The 15,192-nt window shown below is 42.3% G+C and overlaps 1 protein-coding gene across 1 annotated transcript; it reads left to right on the top strand.

Moving 5' to 3' along the window:
• The first annotated feature begins 1,079 nt into the window (after nucleotides 1-1,079).
• SOD2 (superoxide dismutase 2) lies at nucleotides 1,080-15,074 on the top strand. The gene is made up of 5 exons (XM_077486308.1): nucleotides 1,080-1,243; nucleotides 4,152-4,354; nucleotides 6,403-6,519; nucleotides 12,778-12,957; nucleotides 14,716-15,074. The coding sequence occupies exons 1-5, from the start codon at nucleotides 1,215-1,217 to the stop codon at nucleotides 14,859-14,861; spliced, it is 675 nt and encodes a 224-aa protein (XP_077342434.1). The 5' UTR covers nucleotides 1,080-1,214; the 3' UTR covers nucleotides 14,862-15,074.
• The last annotated feature ends 118 nt before the right edge of the window (nucleotides 15,075-15,192 follow it).

Raw genomic sequence — 15,192 nt, 5'->3', positions numbered from 1 at the left:
CCCCCCCTCTGGCGCCACATTTTGTACCTTTCGGGGGGGGGGGGTACCTGTTTTTGACAGGTACCCATCCCCACTTCCGAGAGATCTCGCTGCTGCGATATCACTTGGAAGTTCGACTCTCCTCCTTTTTCCCCTGTCACTGTGCCATTTAGAAAGTGCAGAGTGCTTTGCGCATATGCAGTAGGGAGCCAGCTGCAAAGCCAAAAGGCTTCACTAACGGTCTCCCTTATCACAAAGAGCGGCGGCAGCACCCAAGAGCTGATGGAAACATTGGCTGGGGTGCCAACATCGCTGGATTCCAGGACAGGTAAGTGTCCTAATATTAAAAGTCAGCAGCTGCAGTATGTGTAACTGCTGACTTTTCATTTTTTGCTTGGGGGGTAACCCCACTTTAAAGTGGAGATACACCCTGTAAACATCCAGCGATGTCCTCACCTGACATGGCTTTTTTCCGGTCTTCGGGTCCAGGTGCCAGCATCTTAACTGAGGGCAGCTGACCATGACTCCTTGCCACTTCACATCCGGCTGCCCACTGCACATGTGAAAGCCGTGCTGTGCCTCGTGAATGTTCCCGCAGTCTCCTGGTACCTGTGATGTGTCCCAAGAAACTATGGGGGAAGGAGGAGAGACCGGACTTCCGCTCAGATCACCGGGTACCTGTCAAAATCAGGCACCTACTCCCCCCCCAAAAAAATACATTCCAATTATGGGAGAGGAGGGGGGTTTGGAGGAGTAAAAGTGGAAAGTCCCCTTTTGGGTGAAGTTTCACATTAAATTATTTACAACACACAATGATTTGAAAACTATTTTGGCCCCTAGCCTAGAATGCACTAGAAATGTTATTATAATGGGAACTAACTCTTTAACACAAACAGACCCGGTCAATTTGTCATGAAATAATGGGATGCAAATGATAAATGAAACAGAAAAAACACCGATGAAGTCCTCTATCACGTGGTGATGTTCTATGACTTATAGACATCTATGACAGGCAAAACATCTCGCTGCTCGGCTACAGGTGCACAGCGCCACGTAGCGGCAGTGAGCAGCCGGTGCAGTAATGCGATGACAGCAGTGGCCGCTCTAACACCGGAAGTAGTTGGGGGAGGCGGTGGGAGGAGTTAGACCAAGGTCATGCTGTCATACTTAGTTGTATTGGATGCTCTGCAGTTGTAATCTTTAGCTCTCCAACTGTGCTGTCACATTAGTAGATCATGCTCTGCAGACTGAGCCTGTGCGGCAGGTGAGTGCTGGCAGTCCGGTAAAGTTGGTGGGGTGTGGAATGTGTGTGTGTTGTGACTGCAAGTTGTGATATGTAGAGAGGGTTGGAGTATATCCCCGTCATCGGGCTGTGTACTTCTACTAAGTCTGCTATCTGTGACAGAGCTCTCCGCCTGCTTTATCTGACCCTGCAGTACTGTGCCATGCGATGTCATAGCAAAGTCTGATCACTGATGACAAATGTGCACGTTATACAAGCGGCAGAGTGCCAGCTGTACCCTGGACAGAGGGGGCAGAGTGCCAGCTGTACCCTGGACAAAGGGGGCAGAGTGCCAGCTGTACCCTGGACAGAGGGGGCAGAGTGCCAGCTGTACCCTGGACAGAGGGGGCAGAGTGCCTGCTGTACCCTGGACAATACACAGATAGTTAGGGAATGCTGCAAACTTCTCATATGTGTTTATATAAAAGCTTATTATTTTTACATTTGGAGTCAGGAGTCCTAAAACTTTTTAAGCAAAGGGCCAGATCACTGCTTAGACTGACCAGTGAGAGTAATAAAAGAACCCCCCTCTCAGCACTGGGGTCAGTGAGAGTAATAAAACACCCCCCAGCACTGGTGTGATTGGGAGTAATAAAAGACCCCCCCCCCAGCACTGGGGTCAGTGAGAGTAATAAAATGCCCCCCCCCCCCCAGCACAGGGGTCAGTGAGAGTAATAAAATACCACCCCCCCCCCCCCCCAGCACTGGGGTCAGTGAGAGCAATAAAATACCAGCCCCCCCAGCACTGGGGTCAGTGAGAGTAATAAAAGGGCCCCCCCAGCACTGGGGTTAGTGAGAGTAATAAAAGAGCCCCCCAGCACTGGGGTTAGTGAGAGTAATAAAAGAGTGCCCCCCCAGCACTGGGGTTAGTGAGAGTAATAAAAGAGCCCCCCCCCCAGCACTGGGGTCAGTGAGAGTAATAAAATACCCCCCCCCCAGCACTGGTCAGTGAAAATAATAAAAGCACCCCCTAGCACTTGGGTCAGTGAGAATAATAAGAGACACCCCCCCCCCCCCAGCACTGGGGTCAGTGAGAATAATAAAAGCAACCCCAAGCACTGGGGTCAGTGAGAATAATAAATGAACCCCCCCCCCAGCACTGGGGTCAGTGAGAGTAATAAAAGACCCCCCCCCCCAGCACTGGGGTCAGTGGGAGTAATAAAATATAACCCCCCCCCCCCCCCGTACCGGTGTCAGAGGAAGTAACAAACAACCACCCCTCCTGACATTGGTGTCATTGAGATTAATAAAAGTAAAGGATGTGGTTTTAGAAAATAGTTGTAATGTGGGGTGAGTCAAAATAACACAATATTTTGGAATTCCGCACATATCAAATTACCAAGTGCTACAATCCTTGTTATAAAAGATTGGTAAAATAAATAAATAAAAAAGGCTGCTTGTAAAGAAAACAATGATTGCTTACCTGTCATGTTGCCAATCTTCGTTCGATGGTGGAGCTATGGTAGCTGAAAAATCTTCTGGGAGTGTCAGATGCCTGGTCCCCATCTTTGAGCCCTGGGGTTCTATCAGCTAGATTCATTTTCAGGCACCAGAGCTCTTCAAGACGGCTAAGGTCAGCAGTGGGAAAGGTAAGTGACCAGTGACAGATCATCAGGATGGCAATATCCCTCCTCCCCACCTCATCTAATTAGAAAACGCCTTGTATTAATTGAAAAAAAATGACAAGACGTTCTGTTAGTGACCGTAGAGCCAAGAGAGCGACCCCTGTGGTCAGTGTGCAAAAGGGGAGCCATATGCAGAGGACCTGGAAGATCATAATTATTGTAGTAGTGCAGACTACTACAGAGATTTCCAGCTTTCCTAGTGGCCCATCATGTATGCGCTATGCATATTGTGCCAAGCTGGACCAATATAAGTATTCAATGCCAATAGTTCCTGGAGTAAAGCGTTTATTTTTTTGTCGAGGAGGTTACATGTCATCTAGTAGTAGATGGTCTGTGACATGGTGAGGGCATACAGTACATGCTTGGAATTACACTTTAAAATGACTTCTGATAATGTAATCCATAAAAGTCCTTGCGGATTAGTCTGGCTAACTTGGCAATGCTTTGATATGCTTTGATGTATTAAAAAATATCTAAATCTACATTGCCGTGCTAAAAGTAGCCAGTGTGCTTTGATAGATAAAAAAATAAAATGAAAAAAAAAAATTAAAAGAAAACGTAATAGTCTCAAATAAGTCCAAATCCATAAAAAATGTTATGTGAAGGGATCTTTCTATTGCAATGTTCTCAACACCCAAGTGTGCCCCCACCTTGAATAAAGAAGACTCTTACCAGAACATTTGGACCCTTTGTGCAAAGAGTGATGAAAGCTTGTGCATTAATATATATGCCATCTGTAGGGGAATTTTTATTGCCTCAACATCTCCACCTGTGGTCCCCAGGATCACCTATTCAGTAATATGAGATGTTCAACTGGAATATGAAAAAAAGAACTGGGAAGGCCAAAAATAATGTAAAACCGTATATGCAGTTTATTATTAAAATAAATGACTAACAACTCACAATGGTAAAAACAACAAGCACTTAGCAGTAAAACACTAGTCCCAGGATCTGATGGCTTCCTAGGTTATAACGCATGTGAAGCGTAAGCTCCACGTGCCGCCAATGACATCAAATGTGACAAAACACGTAGGGTGGAGCTTACGCTCTAGACGTCACCACACGTGCATGCCTAGCTTTGTTTTCCAGCTGTTTTTTTTTTTTTTTTTTTTTAAATCAGCACAGTATCTGTTTATATTGTTTCTAACTTTTGATATATTAGACTGTGGTTTTGTTCTCTTTATAAAGACTATGAATACATAGATTTGTGTTTTTTTTTTTTTTTTTTTTTTTTTTTTTTTGTTTTGTTTTGTCTTGTTTTACAGAACAAGCCTTAAACTTGTTCCTGCATTGGGATGCCCTTCCTCGAGACAGAAACATACATTGCCTGACTTGCCTTATGATTTCGGTGCACTGCAGCCTCACATCAGTGCTGAGATTATGCAGCTCCATCACAGTAAACATCATGCTGCCTATGTCAACAACCTAAATATTGCAGAGGAGAAATATGCTGAGGCTTTGGCCAAAGGTATGAAAATGGCTGCAAACAGTAATTTAAAAAAATACTTAGAAAAAGTAGTAGATTATATTCAATAGCCATGAAAGGAAAGAATTGTGTAAACATCTTCTGGCCTATTAGCTAATATAAGAGAATATTTTTAACCTTTACGTGACCAATGGTCATTACCACTTTCGTTGGCAGAGCCATTTTTTTTTTTTTTTTTTTACTTTTTCGCACTCCTGTTAAAATCAAACTTTTTTTGGCAAGAGCAATACTTAATCATATATTTTCTGAAAGCAGATGCCTTGTATAATAGTTGTTTTAGCCATTTCAAAGCTTCCATGTGTGATCCAATCATTGGCAATGAAAAGGGATAAAATGTAGATACCCAGACCAAATTTGTCAGCATCATTGTGGATTTGTTAATTTGACAATAACTCTTAACTAGTTTGCCCACCCAAATAATTTTTACATGGTTTTCTTAACCACTTCAGCCCCGGGAGAATTTGCCCCCTTCCTGACCGGGCAATACAGCAATACTGCGTTGCTTCAACTTACAATTGTGTAGTTGTGCGACGTTGTACCCAAACAAGATATGTCTTTTTTTTCCCCCCACTAATAGGGTTTTCTTTTCGTGTTATTTGATCACATCTGTAATTTATTTTTTGCGCTATAAACAAAAAAAAGCATGACAATTTTGAAAAAAACACAATTTTTTAGTTTTTGCTATAATTAATATCCCAAATAAAAAAAAAACAGTTTTCCTCAGCAAGGCCGGATGCCGCGGTCTAGGCCGAAGCCGCGGCCTCACCTAAAAACTCCTGCCCGCAGCTCCTCAGGACTGGTGTGGTGTACATGAAGAAAAAAAAAAAAAAAACTTTGTGAATCGAGGGTTTTTTATTTTTTATAATTTTTTATTTTTTTTGAGAAAATCGCCCAGCTCTAGGAATGGGTCTGACTAGGGGAGTAGAGAGATCAGTATTCATGCTTAGCATGAACACACAATCTCTCTCCTCTCCCCTAAGAGAACCGGAATTTGTGTGTTTAAACACACAGATCCCGGTTCTCCCTCTCATGAGCGATCACGGGTACTCGGCGGCCATTGTACCCCACCGGGCACAAACATCGGCTCCGGGGACACGCGGCGCGTGCCTGCTGTCACATCTTAAAGGAGCGACGTACAGCTATGGTGATTGCGCAACCGTGCCAACGTGCCGCAGTATAACTGTGGCAGCTGGTTGGCTAGTGGTTAAAGTGGAACTTCAGGCTGACCCCTTTTGCAGGTATAGCTATGCTAAACATTAAAAATAAGTGCTTATACTGTTTATAATGCAGTAACACACTGTCTCACCCTGCTCTGCACATGCCCAGTTGATCTATATTTTTAGGCGCTGCCAAATTTGTAGAGGACTATCTGTTGACAACCTTAAAGTGGAACTAAACCCTTATATACTTTACAGACAAGGAAGCTGCTTTGTTTGATCAGTAACTGCCATGATGTTGCACATGTGATCAGTTATGACACCAGCCATTTAATGGTTTTACAGTTTGGATGAGGACACAAGCAAATGTGACAGTTGGCAATTCCAGCATCCCAGAAATGTAACTGTAAATTCAAAACGTCAGTCAGAGCCCCTGTCCCTAAATAAAATAGATAGCTTACAGTCCTGTTTACACCTTGCTTTTTCTTGAAAATGGCTGCTGACAGCTTGCATCCCATATGACTTTGTCGCACCTGGTGGGAATCTGCATCAGTTTTCAATATGGAAAACTGCTGTATTCCTTTTGTTAATCCGGTGCTGACCTGTGCTAATTTCTGTTCCACTCTGAAAAAGAAATTGGCGCGCATGGACCTGAAACAGTCCTTTCTGTTCTGTTCATGTGGCGCACGCCACTTCTGAAAGCATGCTTCGCCAATAAGCTTTTGTTAATTTAAAATCTTGTTCTACGAGCCAACTTTTAGGAATGACGCTGGTAGAAAAGTAGATAAGGATATAAAATACAGTGTGTGTGTGTGTGTGTGTGTGTTTTTAGAATATTTTTATGTGTTAACGAATAATCATTACTTTTTGTAGGAGATGTTACTGCTCAGATTTCCCTCCAGCCTGCTCTTAAATTTAATGGTGGAGGCCATGTAAATCACTCAATTTTCTGGACAAACCTCTCTCCCAGCGGCGGGGGAGAACCCCAAGGTCAGTGCATAACTACACCTAAAAAACATACTTAATATATTGCAGTTTACCAGTCCTCAGATGTGTTTTATTTTTATTTTTTCACCTGACTATTCTACCAGTAACACAGTTTCAGTCCTAGAATGGCAACACTCCCTCTTCTGTATCAGGACAACAGAAATTAGATAGGACTAGGGAACTCTGTCCCTCTGCAGTTTTTCATAACAGTAGGGTATGGTTCTGTAGTCTTCTGACAACAATGTGATTTATAAAAGTAAGCACAGGTAGAAAGCACAAGAAGTTATTTGCTCACAAGATTTTTAGCAAGATTAAAAAATGTATTTTTACTTTCTCAAACGGATATAGCAAACACTTTTCATCTTAATATTTAACAGCCCAAATGGGACCATATAAGAGAAGTTCATTGTTGGGGTTCACATAAACTTTAAATAGAATGGGGCGCCATTCAGGGAACACTTTCCATTTTCTCAATGAATGCAAAGCGTTGTCTGATTGGATGAGATGGAGAGACTTGAGGTGACCACACGATCTCCTCCTTGTCCAATCAGAACATTTTGCTTCACTGATAACATGGGGCATGTTCCCTGAATGGTGCCTATGTTGATCGAGCAATCTCCCATGTTTAGTAAGCAATATATATATTTTTTTTTTACCCACAGGTAAGCCTATAATAAGGCTTACCTGTAGATAAAAAGAATATCTCCTAAACTTGCACAGTTTAGGAGAAATTGATCCTGCATCCTGCCGCTGACATCAGTGGCGCATGCACTCTGTAGGTCCAGTGTATCCTGCCGGAATGGAGGGCTCCCACGCGCATGCGCAGGAGTGACCTCATCACAGCGCCCGAGCCAGTTATCCCAGAAAAAAACACAGAGGGAACATGTTAGCTCCGTTAGCAGTGACCGGGCGCCACTGCAGGGCTTCGTTCTAAGGTAAGTATTTCATAATGTGCTAGTATGCAATGCATACTAGCACATTATGCTATTGTCTTGTAGTTTTTTTTTTTTTCTTTGCAGTTTACTACCGCTTTAAATACTACCAATATCCACAGTGATCCGGCAATGTCCAGCAACAGACTGAAAGCTTATCCAGGGTTTTGCTGTGTTATTAGTGATATCTCAGCCAACACTACTTGCTGTTATATCAGCAAATTAGCACTCCCTGCTCAGAGTGCTGAATGGCACGGAGATGGGAGTAGTAACTTACTGATGTAACAGCAGGTAGTAGTGTATGAAAGCACTGCTGTTGCCAGTATAGCATTGCTGCATAAGCAAGTTGCAACCCTCTCCTGCCTTCCTTTTCAATAAAGATTTTTTTGCTGGTTAATATATTTTTTTGTAATATAAAAAAATAACAACTTTGAACTTTCTGAAAAAGACTGATGTCAACTTAGACAACCTGCAGGAGATCCTGGCGGGGAAGGAAGATTAAAAGGGTGATCAAAAATGAACTGTCCTGTTGCTCCTACTGCCATTGCCAGTTGCAGACAATTAGACATTTGTGGTCAACATAAAATTGGTATAAAACGCATACTGATCATATATACAGTGTGTGTGTAATTAATATATATATATATATATATATATATATATATATAATATTATATGAATTAATATAAATATGTTAACATGTAAAAACGATTGGATAGGTTTAAAGAAATGGGATATAAAGAATCTGTTGTCTACATTCAAAAAAATTCTCCCTGGTCTAGGGGCCAGGTACATTGTACCTGTTTATCTGCAGCATTCTTTTCTGTAGACAATTCTAAAAGCACACAGCAAAGGATTTTGTTTCTTACCTCTAGCAGCAGGGGTCAGAGATCTAAAGTCTTACAGTACAGATCTCAGTGAGGAGAGCTTTAAGCTATGATTGGCGGTAAGGCGCATATCCCGCTCTACAGCACACAAAAACACGAAGAGCTAAGGATATGATTCACAGTCTGTGTGCTGGAGCTTTCCCCTTCACCTTTTTCTCTCTTGTCAGGAAAACCTGTCAGAAGTAATCCATCCAGATAACAGAGGAACATGACAGCAGAGAGAAATTCCACTCCGTGCTTTGGATAGAGACAAGTGCACAGTATAGAAGATGTTCATATTTCATGTCTGAGGTTTACAACCACTTCAACATGACAAAGTGAACAGTTAAAGTGCTGTACCCATCTCCCCAGATTATTTGAATTCTAGACAAACACTGGGTATCCTGAAAAGAGACCCTATTCTTATTAGTATTTTACCAGATAAAACCACTTTCTGGAAGCTGAGCTGTATCTCCAATATTATAACCTCTAACAAGCCAAAAGCATCACCTCTACCACAACAACCTCTTGGACTTTCTAAATATGAGAAATTTAGTTGTGAAAGGTGTGATTTCAGGTTACAGTCTGTCATAGATAATAAGAAATGCATATATACCCTCTTTTACCATTCTGAATTAATAGGTGCTTGCTCTGTTATTGTACAGTGGTCCCTCTTCAGGGGTCCCCTGCCAATGCTCTTGGCTCAGCCTCCTCTGCCTGTGCCACCATAGCAAGCTGCTTGCTAAAGGGGGGCACACATTCAGGTGCGCTCCCAAGCTGGGCTGTGCGGGTCCATAGACCCACACACAGCGTGGCCAACCCCTGCCCCCACTCCCTCCTCACAGGATTTAATTGACAGCAACCAATGGCTCCTGCTCTCAGAAGAGCTAGTGAGAGCAGGAAGAGGTGGGGGGGGGGGGGGCGCCTGTGGGAGGTGGGGGGGGAGAGAGGACAGGCAGTGTAAGTATATATTTTTTTTTTTACTCCTTAAAGCGGTGTTCTGGCCAAAAAAAAAAAAAAAAAAAGCCAGCAGCTACACATACTGCAGCTGCTGGCTTTTAACAATAGGACACTTGCCTGTCCTGAAGTCCAACAATGCTGCCACCAGAGCTGATGTTTCCAGCAGCTGCTGGGTGCTGCCGCCGCCATTGTGGGTAAGGGTACCCGGCAGTGTAGCCTTACGGCTTCACGCCGGGAACCCTACTGTGCATGCGCGAGGCCCAGTTCTTCTCCTCTCTCCTACTGGCCCGGCGACAGAGAGAGGAGGAGGGAGTCCCGTGGTGATGTCACGGAAGTGGGAAAAGCATCCTGTCCCCCCCCCCCCCCAAAAAAGTGGCAATTGTGAAACCGAAGGGAGAGAGGAGACAAATAAGTGAAAGTTCCACTTTTGGGTGGAACTCCGCTTTAATGCAGAGAATGCATTGGGTGATAAACCTTTAGGGTTGTTTCACAACAGTTGCTACACAGTGGATTGCCTTGCACTGATAAAAGTTTTTTCAACCCGAGCCCGTACACCACCATATCATAGTGGGGTGAAACGGGCACATAGAAGACCAAGACAATTTGTCCATGCAGTGGGATTGCGATGGAATAGCTGCCGAATGCAGTTCTACCGCATTTGGTGTGAATTTACCCCTTTGACACTGGTACTGCTCTGCATTAGCGGCAAAGCGCTGCTAGTTTTAGCTGCGCTTTACCGTCATTTTAGCTGCGCTTTTCGGCCACTAGCGGGGCACTTTTAACCCCCACTAGCGACCGAAGAAAGGGTTAAATGCTGCTGAAGCGCTTTGCAGGTGCTTTGACAAGTGGTGCCCCTTTCATTTCAATGGGCAGGGGTGGTGGAGGAGCGCTGTATACACCGCTCCAAATATGCTGCTTGCAGGACATTTTCTAACCACCTGCAAGCGCAGCACCCCAGTGTGAAAGCACTCAGGCTTTCACACTGGTGCTGCAGGGGAGGCAGTTTTCAGGCGCTATTTTTAGCGCTTTAGTGCCTGAAAAATGTCTCCAGTGTGAAAGGGGTCTGAGTGTAGAACTATTTTTATAGTGTATTTTTGTAGCCATTTGAGGATCATTTTTGTTAACTTATATCCTTCTGCTGTTGGGTTTTCTTCCAAGCTCCATTAGTATCACAAGATTTAACTGTACTTTAGTGACACCCAGTGGTTCCATTGTGCAAGCACATTTTCATTCACTATCTACTGTATGTATTGATGTGTTTACTAATACTCGCGCTGTGTGTGTTTGTTTTTTTTTATTTTTTATTTTTTTTTGTTATATATATTATCTCTTTGCTCACATAAGTTTTATATAAATATTTTTTTCTATGGATTTTACATATTAATGCTTTGTAATTTAATTCTAATATATGTATTATCAATAGTGTGGGTTTTTGTAACAATTTTATATTGGACACAAATGTTCTTCATTTTTTGTTTGCTTGTAACTGGTGATGGCATCTGGAGAGGTAATTTTTGACCAGCTGTTTCCTCTTCCTCCTCTCTCCCCACCATGATCTCCCGCAAGCTGCCTGTCTGCTTAGAGCTGCTAGTTCATTCGGCCAGCGCACACGTTACCACTGGCTGACAGCGATGGTCTGTTTACTGAGGTCGTTGTGAGCCTGCACTTTGCTCTGGTCTCCTTATGCTAGGACCATTTTTGTCGCCATTGTTCATAGTCATGGCATGGCCCCCAAACATGATAGTAGGGGTGCTCCACCAGGCTACAATATCGGTCCATTATGCCATCTGATCTCTGTGGATGATTTGTAGTGCCTCTTAAGATTCATCCATATTAACCATGTTAATGTGGATAAAATTGTACAGACAATTTTAATACTAGTAAAATTGTTATATATCCATTTGAACAGTATATAGACAGCTCCTAAAGCCTAATTTATATTAATAAAACAGACTTGGCACAAGTACCAATACTTACTTTCAGTGAAATGTCTCCTTTTTTAGTTGCTGTGTCCTCATTTGAAATCTTCTTCCTCTAATGCCCCTCACCCCTGCCACTATAATCTTCTACTGCGGCGGGGCTTAAAATAACTAAGGCATCTGTCATGGGCACTCATTAGGAGTGTCAGAATTATTCCCACCCTTTCTGCCCACTTCCTCTAGTAATGGAAGTAGTATTCTAGCTTCTATGAAAACAGGATCTAAGAATGGAGGGTGGGCAGATGATTGAAAGGGCTGCCCCCTCCATTCATAGAAGCTGTAGTACTGGCTTCTGTGAATGGCAGAAAGGGGCGCGGGCATAGTCCAACAATCTTAAATCGTGCCTGTCGCTGATCCCTTAGTTCTATTAATCCCCCACTGCACTGTACGTTTATGAAAATGAGGGTTATTGGAGGAGGAAGATTTCTACTAAACAAGGACACAAGGGACACATCTCGCTGAAGGTAAGTAATGTTCTTTCCTAATTTTTTATTTATTTATTTTTGTAAACTTGGGCTTTAATAATAAAAGTACTAAAATAGTATGTACTGTATCTCCTCTTCTAATGTGTGTATGAGTGTCCAGGTTCTTGCTTTAAACCAATTCAATATAAAGAGACCCAAATGAGAATGACCTTTTTTATTTTAGCATCACATATACTTATAGTCTCCGTACCAAATTCAACATACCATAGTCATAATTGCATTAAATAGACCAATTCATTCTTAAATCATATAGGGCCCATTTACATTTGTACAGTGCATTATTACACATTGTGCTGAAACAGTCCATTGAAATCAATAGACTGCCAGTAACCCAATATGTCCCAAAAACTGGATGTGCCACAAAATGTTTTAAAGCAGTATGCTGCAGCACATGTTTTGCTTTAGTGAGTTGGAATGCCATTCAGAATGAAAGGCACTGCAAGAAATGCAAAATGCATTGGAGCAACTGGGCCTTCAAAATAACTGACAGTTATGGCAAAGTTAAAAACCACTGATGTACAGGACACAATATAATTCCAAACCTTTAGTTTATGTGATCTGTTTTATTTTTCCTATAGGTCTGCACAGATCTTAATTTCAAATTACAGTCACTCTTAACATAAAACATTAGAAAGTATCTGTATTAACATGCACAAAGGAATTCTGAAATTGCAGAATTTATTTCAAAACTGACTGGTAAGGTGGTTACAGTGAAGGCTAAACCTTCCCGGGAACATTGCATTTTTAAATGGTGAAGGCATATATTACTAACTTCAAAACAGAAGCACATAATTATGTGCAATAAAGTTAAAAATTCTTGCAATGTATACAGTTCAGCTAGAGAGGAATTTCTTAACTGTGGTTTCACCTTTTATAAAAGGCCCAGTTAGTAAACTCAATGCACAAGTCCCTGAATTGGGAAATGAAACCTCAGTGGAGTGGACCCCAGTGTTAAATTCTAGGTAAAACCTACATATGCTACCAATGTGTATTAGATGCTGCATTTACGTGTTTGTCATTGTATGTTTGTCTTTACTAGGTGAACTTTTGAAAGCCATAACAAGAGACTTTGGTTCTTTCGAGAAGTTTAAAGATAAACTTACAACCATGTCAGTGGCAGTTCAGGGATCCGGATGGGGCTGGCTTGGTTATAACAAAGAATCTAACCGCTTACAAGTTACCGCCTGTGCTAACCAAGATCCTCTGCAAGGAACAACAGGTGGGGGACACTTTTTTGCTCAAAGAGTCCACATCTTTATCTCCAAATGATGTACATTTTTCTTCTGATCTTAGTTGTTGAATTGCCAGCTCTGCAGGGATTTACACTCTGCAAGTCAAAACTTTTTTTTTTTTTTTTTTTTTTTTTTTTTTTACAAATACTTCCATTAATTGGTGTATTTCTACTATTGCCAAAAGCACAGATTTCTTAAGTTTTGTTTCACAATCTGCCTTTTTCATTAGGACTATTTTCTCCTGTGTCTAGCAGGCCACATTCATTAAAGGATAAGTTCATTTATTAAAAAAAAAATAGTAAATGCACATTTTTTTCAGATCGTAGGTGCAATTGCAGGCTATCTGTGTAAGTTGTCTACTTGTACCCTGTACGAGCAGGCAATTACACATTGATGGGAAGCTTCAATGAACTACCTCTAGTGCTCAAATGGTAGCACATTGAGAAATACAAGCTGGCAGCCTCAAAGGCTGTTGGTATTTGTAGTTCTCACATTAACAGAACTTGGTGATGCGGGTGGGTGAACATTGTACCCCGATGTAGATCCATCGCCAATCACGACTCCTGCCGGACTGGGGGGGGGGGGGGAGTGAGTATGCTGGAACGCTCCGCTGTCTACTAAGGCAAACTGCTGAATGGCTGGCTTGCCATTTGACATTTCTTATATAAGTAAGAGTGGGGCCATCTGGCGCCGTCACCTCTTGGCCCCACCCCCCTTGTAACGTCACGGACCCAACATGCACTGGTCGGTGAAGTGACAGGTGCACCAGGTGACATTGCCATGTTCTCTAGTCCTTGCCTATATGTTTTTGTTTTTTTCCGGCGCAGATTATGTTGTATTTGACAATGGATCTACATCGGGGACATTGTGTGTGGGTTTTTTTTTTTAATTATTTAATAAAGGAATTGTCAAACTGTCCTGTTTTTTTTATTACTTTTTGACACTTTTTGGTGAATAGGTAGGGGTACCTCATACTCGTGCACGTAAAGGGGGGACCTAGCATCTGGGGGCCGCCTGGTTAAAGAGGACTTCCAGATTCCAATAAGCCCTCTGCCCGCAGACCCCCACAGCCCAGGGTTATAGGGATGAGGCCCTTGTCCCCACCCCCACAAAGCACCCACCCCCCATGTTGACGGCATGTGGCCTGGTATGGTTCAGGAGGGGGGTGCCAGGCTAGCTTCCCGACCTGCTACTTAACAACCAGCTATTCACTGCGCCCCTGTTTGGGCAAAGCTTTGTCCAATCAGGGCTTAGAATGAACTGTGCAGTGCGCAGTACATTGCAGGGTGTTCGGCAGGGCACACACATGCCGAATGCCCTGCAAATCTGGTTGTTCGCCGAACAGGCGATGTTCGGACCGAACATTTGCTTGGCCCGTACCGTTCTCCCAACTCTAACTGACATCAACTACCATTTCTAATTCTTAAGATATTTTGACTTATTGCACTATGCTGGACTTGACCAACATTTTTAGCTTGATCGTCCCTTCCCTTTATATATTAAAGTTTATAGGAATCATTGAGAGATAGGAAAATCCCTTCCTGCTCTCTAGTTTTGGAGCATTCACCGCCAACATTAATTTGTTAGCTGTGTGAGCTTTTTATTTGCAATATGCTAACTCCTCCTCTATATAGATAGATAGATAGATAGAGATTAGAAAATCTGCCCAATTTCCCAAACCTATCCAGCTCTTGTATGAAGCAGATGCTCTTTTGTAATGCTGTTTCCTATTTTATTCCTCACAGGTCTTATTCCTCTTCTGGGCATTGATGTATGGGAGCATGCTTACTACCTGCAGTATAAAAATGTTAGACCAGACTACCTGAAAGCCATCTGGAATGTTATCAACTGGCAGAATGTGTCTGAAAGATATGAGGCTTCTAAAAAATAAGCTAGTGCCTTTCGCTACCTATTCCATCCTTAAAAAGCACTTAGAATTTATGTAATTTCTAGAATTACTAATAGCATTGATCATAATTGTTTGTTTGTTTTATTGTAGTTTCACATTAAATACATTATTTTTCAAAGCTGTGTTGAGATATTGGCAGTTTGTAAAGTTGCATAAGTATACTTGCCTCTAAGAATAAACAAAACTTTCACCATGTTTTTATTTGTACAACATTTTTTTACTCCACGTTCACCGACATATACCCACCTATGCAGCAGTACCCAGACTCCCTTTTAAAAATCATATAGATATTTATATTATCTATTTTTGTGTA

Source organism: Lithobates pipiens, unplaced genomic scaffold (genome assembly GCF_037356315.1).
Source record: "Lithobates pipiens isolate NorthernLeopardFrog02 unplaced genomic scaffold, aLitPip1_a1.2 Scaffold_18, whole genome shotgun sequence".
Taxonomy (NCBI): domain Eukaryota; kingdom Metazoa; phylum Chordata; class Amphibia; order Anura; family Ranidae; genus Lithobates; species Lithobates pipiens.
This window is presented reverse-complemented; position numbering and strand designations above follow the sequence as displayed.

Coding starts and splice junctions, on each gene's coding strand:
- SOD2 (XM_077486308.1), top strand. CDS start 1,215: ATGCTCTGCAGACTGAGCCTGTGCGGCAG. Junction 6,520..12,777: donor CGGCGGGGGAGAACCCCAAG/GTCAGTGCATAA, acceptor TGTCTTTACTAG/GTGAACTTTTGAAAGCCATA. Junction 12,958..14,715: donor TCCTCTGCAAGGAACAACAG/GTGGGGGACACT, acceptor TATTCCTCACAG/GTCTTATTCCTCTTCTGGGC.